At 40.4% G+C, this 5821-nt stretch overlaps 1 protein-coding gene across 3 annotated transcripts in view; it reads left to right on the top strand.

Annotated features, from left to right (window-relative positions):
- Nucleotides 1-5327, top strand: part of LOC106531222 (monocarboxylate transporter 2) — a 28764-nt gene extending 23437 nt beyond the window's left edge. For all 3 annotated transcript variants that reach the window (XM_014027013.1, XM_014027011.1, XM_014027012.1), the window contains 3 exons: nt 658-801; nt 3044-3844; nt 3914-5327. In XM_014027013.1, the coding sequence (XP_013882467.1) occupies nt 658-801; nt 3044-3844; nt 3914-4188 (1220 nt within the window). In that variant the 3' untranslated portion in view covers nt 4189-5327. The remainder of the gene's footprint in view (nt 1-657; nt 802-3043; nt 3845-3913) is intronic.
- The last annotated feature ends 494 nt before the right edge of the window (nt 5328-5821 follow it).

Below are 5821 nucleotides of genomic sequence, written 5' to 3'. Positions count from 1 at the left end.
ACTTACTTACTTATTTTCTTACTGACTGACTGACTGACTGACTGACTTACTGACTTACTTACTTACTTACTTACTTATTTTCTTACTGACTGACTGACTGACTGACTGATTTACTTACTGACTTACTTACTTACTTACTTACTTACTTACTTACTTACTTACCCGGTACTTACTTACTTACTTACTTACTTTCTTACTTACTTACTCACTTACTTTTCTACTAATTTCAGCCTTTTTTGGCTATTTTAAAATAAATTGTGCATTTTTTTCTGCAAAAACCTTTTAGCATTAATTTCATGCTGCGTTTTAGCAGAAAATGCAAATCCTCTAATTTAGCTGTGCTGTTGTTTTAAACAGCTTGAAGTCAATTTAATCCAAAGAATTCGGATTAATTTAATAAACTTTCAAATATATTTATATAATGTAACTTTTCTAAATCAAGTAGTTTTTAAGGAGGCAGAAAGTTTACTGTGTAAAACTGAAACAGTTTAGTTCCAGTTTGCAGTAAAAGTAAAATATGTTCATATTTTTATGACAATATAGCTACTTTTATTAATGAACAAATTTCAAGTGTAAAACTAATTAAACCTGTATCAAACTTACAGAATGTTGGAATAAGTGACACTAAATGGAGGAACAATATTCTCTTCATTTCAGGTCCCATCAGCAGTATTTTGGTCAACACGTACGGCTGCAGGCCCATCGTCATGATGGGGGGCTGCCTTTGTTCTGCCGGCATGGTCTTAGCTTCGTTCTGCACCAACGTGGTGCAGCTGTACATCTGCATCGGAGTCATTGGAGGTCAGTCTGTTTCACTACACAGAAGCACTTCTGCAGTGGGTTTACCTTTAACCAGAGGTTAAAAATTAAACTGTGGGAGCAGCAAACCTGTTCTATAATCAAACTCTTTATTGTGCAGTGCTTTGTGTGTAGATTCTGTGTGTTGGTTACATCCTGAGGGGTCGTTAAACAGAAAACATTTATTTATGAGCTCTACTGTAAATGATGTGGAGCAATCCAAAGTACAGTTCAGAGTTTCAGTTTCACTACACAATCTAATGATAGTTATACAGTATCAAAAAGAACCATACTGTGACTGAACTGCTCTGTGATTCAATAAATGATCAAATATGAAGAATAAATAGTATTCAATGATTACATGAGCTCTAAAATAATATCATCTTTTTGAAAGAAATAGTTATTTAATAGAGAAATCAGTCAGTCTAACTAAAAAAATGTATTTAAGTTATTTTGTGCAGGACAAAAAGATATTTGGTATATTTTTTAAATATAAAATAATAATTCATAATGTGTTTGCACTGAAATGTTATGAAGATGGTTAAATATTTGTATGACTATATCTGACTCAAGTCTTGACAAAAGTGTTTTTATTAAATATATTAAAAACACATTACTTTCGAACATCCAATTACTTTTTGCTAAAAGAGAGAGTTGTTACAATCTTAAAGAGATAGAAATGTTTGTCAAACCTAAAGTTCGAACCAGCTTGAGGGGACGGAGTGCTACAGTCCAGGGAATAAAATTATGGAATAATCTGGAAGATGACATTAAAAAGGCCAGATCAGCATGTATATTTAAGAGAATGATAAAGGTTAATCTGTTGGAGAAATATAAAATGGTATAGTGTAAGATTTGTTGCTCAAGAAGAAGTTAAACCTCTATTGAAAATTTTTTTGTTACCTCAGCCAAGAGCGAGGTAATGTTTTCGGTCRCATATGTCTGTCTGTCGTTCTGTCGTTCTTTCTGTCTGTGGACAACATTACTCAAAAACTTGTGGACAGATTGTCATGACATTTTTACCACATGTGTGTACTGGGCCAAGGAACACACCTTTAAATTTTGGTGATGTTCCGGATCACGATGCGGATACAGGAATTTTTTTTCTTTTAACACTCTGAGATCGGCAAAGCTGTGATGCTTTCACAGGGCTTCTGTGAAAAACAGTGAGCTGGATTGGACAGCACGGATTTCAAACTTTATAAAAGTAATGCTAAAACCAGATTTAATGATGAATAATATTTGCCAAAATATGCACATTTACAGAACGTTTTGTGACCAGGAAGTGCGTGACTGCACCATGAAACTTATTTCTCCCATTTCCTCAAACACACCACATTTCCGAAACAACCAATCAAAACAGTTTGTCTCTACTAGGCTTGTAAACAGAGAGCTGCCGGGCCTCAAAGTTTGGAGACGGGGGGAGCCAGGAAGCACTTTATAAAGAGAGTCAAACCATTACAAACTCATACAAGGAGATAAAACAGATGTTTTACATGGTGAAATGTGACTGATGAAAACTTAGGAGCTTAATCCCACACCACTTTGACCATGAATAACGTCGGATGACAAGTCTTGACTTTTATTTTTTCTTTTTCACATTGGACTCCACCGAGAAGAAACCCYRTGCATACTGCTGCTTAAATGTTCACTACGTCAGAACTTATTGGGCAAATGTGTTTCCCTCTCTGCTTTTGTGCATTAACTCTTACAGGATGGAGGAAATTGGTCTTGGCGGAGGTTTGCACTCTCTGAGTGCTTCTAGTTGAATATAGAATTTGTTTTTTTTTAGATAAATGAATAAATGAGTACACCTTAACACTAAAATGACAAATACAAACCACAGAAAAGCTGTTCAAAATCTAAACTGTGAACTTTGATTAAGAACATGGACACAGTGTATAGTGTTATGACTGTGTGGTGGGGGTGGTAAGAGTTATCATGCATTTATCGTTGTCGAGGTGAACTGTCAATATATCATGATATTGATTTTAGGCCATATGGCCCAGCTCTATAGATACATATATTYAATTATTAGCATTTATACAGTATGATATCAGTTCATTACCAATAAAGAGAGTAGATTTACAAAGTCACAACTATAGCAACATAACATTGGTTAGTTGACAATAAAACGTTTACAGGATCTTTTCTCTTGTTTGGCAGCACTTTGCGAATTTAATTTGACTTATTTCAGTAAAAATGATCTTAAGGATCTTAAGTTTTATCTCTTCTTTTATCGTAGGACTTGGACTGGCCTTCAACCTGCAGCCAGCTCTGACCATGATCGGCAAATACTTCTTCAAGAAGCGTCCCATCGCTAACGGACTAGCCATGGCCGGCAGCCCGGTCTTCCTCAGCACCCTGGCTCCCCTGAACCAGTACCTCTTCAATCAGTTTGGCTGGAGGGGCAGCTTCCTCATCCTGGGGGGCCTGCTCCTGAACTGCTGCGTGGCCGGGTCCCTCATGAGGCCACTGGGACCGCCTCCGGGCCAAGCCAAGAAGGAAGAGGCGCTGGCGGCCATCACGACCACGACGGAGAAGCGCAGCGCCTGGCAGCTGGTCAACAAGTACCTGGACTTGTCGCTCTTCAAGCATCGCGGCTTCCTCATCTACCTGTCGGGGAACTGTATCATGTTCCTGGGTTTCTTCGCGCCCATCGTTTTCCTCGCCGCGTACGCCAAAGACATGGGTGTGGACGAGTACTCCGCCGCCTTCTTGCTCTCCATCCTGGCATTCGTCGACATGGTTGCCAGGCCCTCCATGGGGCTCCTGGCGAACTCGCGCTGGGTCCGGCCCAGGATCCAGTACTTCTTCAGCTTTGCTGTTTTGTACAACGGCGTGTGCCACATGCTCTGCCCGCTGGCGAACAGCTACACCGGCCTGGTGGTGTACGCCGTGTTCTTCGGCTTCGCCTTTGGCATGGTGAGCTCGGTGCTGTTCGAGACGCTGATGGACCTGGTCGGAGCCCCGAGGTTCTCCAGCGCCGTGGGGCTCACGACCATCGTCGAGTGCTGCCCAGTTCTCATCGGTCCACCGTTAGCAGGTACGGCCTCGCCTTCGCTACGCAACAAGACCCGAAAATAAAGGTTTTAAACTCCGATTTGTCTTTCAGGAAAACTGGTCGACATCACGAAAAATTACAAGTACATGTATTTCTGCTGCGGTGGCGTGGTGATCCTGGCCAGCATTTGGCTCTTCATCGGGAACTTCATCAACTACAGACTCCTGGATCGCGAGCGCAAGCAGGCGGAGATGTACAAACGGACTGAAACGGAGGATCCCGACCGAGTTCRGGGCGACAATGAGGCGGACGGCGTGGCCTCGGAGGAGCTGGTCGACAAAAGTCAGAAAGACGAGGAGTCCATGCAACGGGAGACCAACATCTGAAACGTTCTTCATTGTTTTCACGTCTTTGGCTGCAATCCAATCTGAGCTCCAAGCCAAGAGGTGCCTCTCACCATTCTGAACCAACGACTGGGCTCCACTGGACTCCTCCTAAAATAACTGCCAAAGCAGGAGATGAATAAAGGAAGCTGTGAGGTATAGTATTGGTCTGAGATGCATTAGCTGTGACTACAACTAAAATATTAGGAGTTAAACATAGTCTTTACTGTTTTTTTTTTAAATTTTTTTTAATAAAACGTATTCAGCTTATATTGAGACGTGCACTGCAGCTGTTGTGCTGTTTTGAATGTATTTCAGAAAGTCAAAGGTTTGGCTACAAAAAACAACTAATTTCAGACTTTTAAGTGTTCAATCGAGGAAAGTGGCTGCCCCGAAGCAAAAGAGTTCAACCCTTTTGACTGAAGACAAAGAACAAAGCTTGTCAGATCAAGCAAAATTAAAAAAGGGCAGCTGATTTAGAATTTGTTTCAAGAATGTGCAAGTTCAGGCCTCAGAGAGCAAGTCCAAGTCACACAGAAGGAATTTTTACTGACATTTTACTGATTCTTTATCTTCTGGATATTCAACATTTCTCACAAAACACAAGGTCAAGTTATTAAGTGGAAWCAAAGACGGAGTTTCTTGGTGTTTAGCTGATGTTCTTTGACCCCTAATTCAAACTGGGGCTTCAAATATTCCTGTACAAAATGGAGCACTATGCTCATAATCTGCTCAGTTGTAGTTGTTTCCTTTTATAGAGTTTAAACAAAATGTTTACCCAGTAATCCAGCCATCGGTCATTACTGTCACGTCTGTACGTAAACAGACAGGACGTAAATATTCCAAGACTTTGAGTTTAGACATTGCTTTGTTTCATGGTTGATAAAAAAAGATCAAAACTAAATGTGTAATACGCCGGGGTACATCAAACTTAACTTTACAAAGGTGTGACAATTAAAATAACTTAAATCCTTATTTGTGAAGTAGTTTTTGTAAGTGCAGCTCATTTCTAGGTGTAGGGAGGAATCTTTGATTTCTTTAAACTTCTAATGAATGTTGCTTTTTCCAAAACAAATGTCCAACACCTCTGTAATCCCAGTTCTACAGAACAACGGTCACTATAAATAAACTAARAAAACATTTTTGTCTCGTCTGTCCATCAAAACATTTGTCTTTGACTTGAATATGATTACTGAGTAATTCGATTTACTGACTAAAACAGTGCCCAGACGGAGTGGTGGTAATTAAATGAAACTATGGGTGCAACATTACTTGGCTGTCAAGATCAGATCAGATCAGATCAAATCAGATAGATAAAGGAGTCGGCCATACGAGCACAGTGCTGGTCCCACGTCAGTGGGGTGTGGCACCCTCGGTTCTGGTTAAAGCAGCAGAGTCATGCTGTTGCTCCTCATGAGTCCAAACTGATCCAATACATGTTCAGCTGGGGGGAAATTGGAGGAAACTGATGCAAGTAGTCCAAAAATTTCATCTTAATAACTAACCCTACCAGGGTCCCTGATTCACTATTAGAAATGACCTAGACTCAGACCCTATGGCTCCCCACACCATGGTACAGATGTAATGCTAGWGTGTCTCTCCACAGGATTGGCAGAGTTACTTTAGGAGCCATCAT

Source organism: Austrofundulus limnaeus, unplaced genomic scaffold (assembly GCF_001266775.1).
Source record: "Austrofundulus limnaeus strain Quisiro unplaced genomic scaffold, Austrofundulus_limnaeus-1.0 Scaffold607, whole genome shotgun sequence".
In the NCBI taxonomy this organism is placed as follows: Eukaryota; Metazoa; Chordata; class Actinopteri; order Cyprinodontiformes; family Rivulidae; genus Austrofundulus; species Austrofundulus limnaeus.
This window is presented reverse-complemented; position numbering and strand designations above follow the sequence as displayed.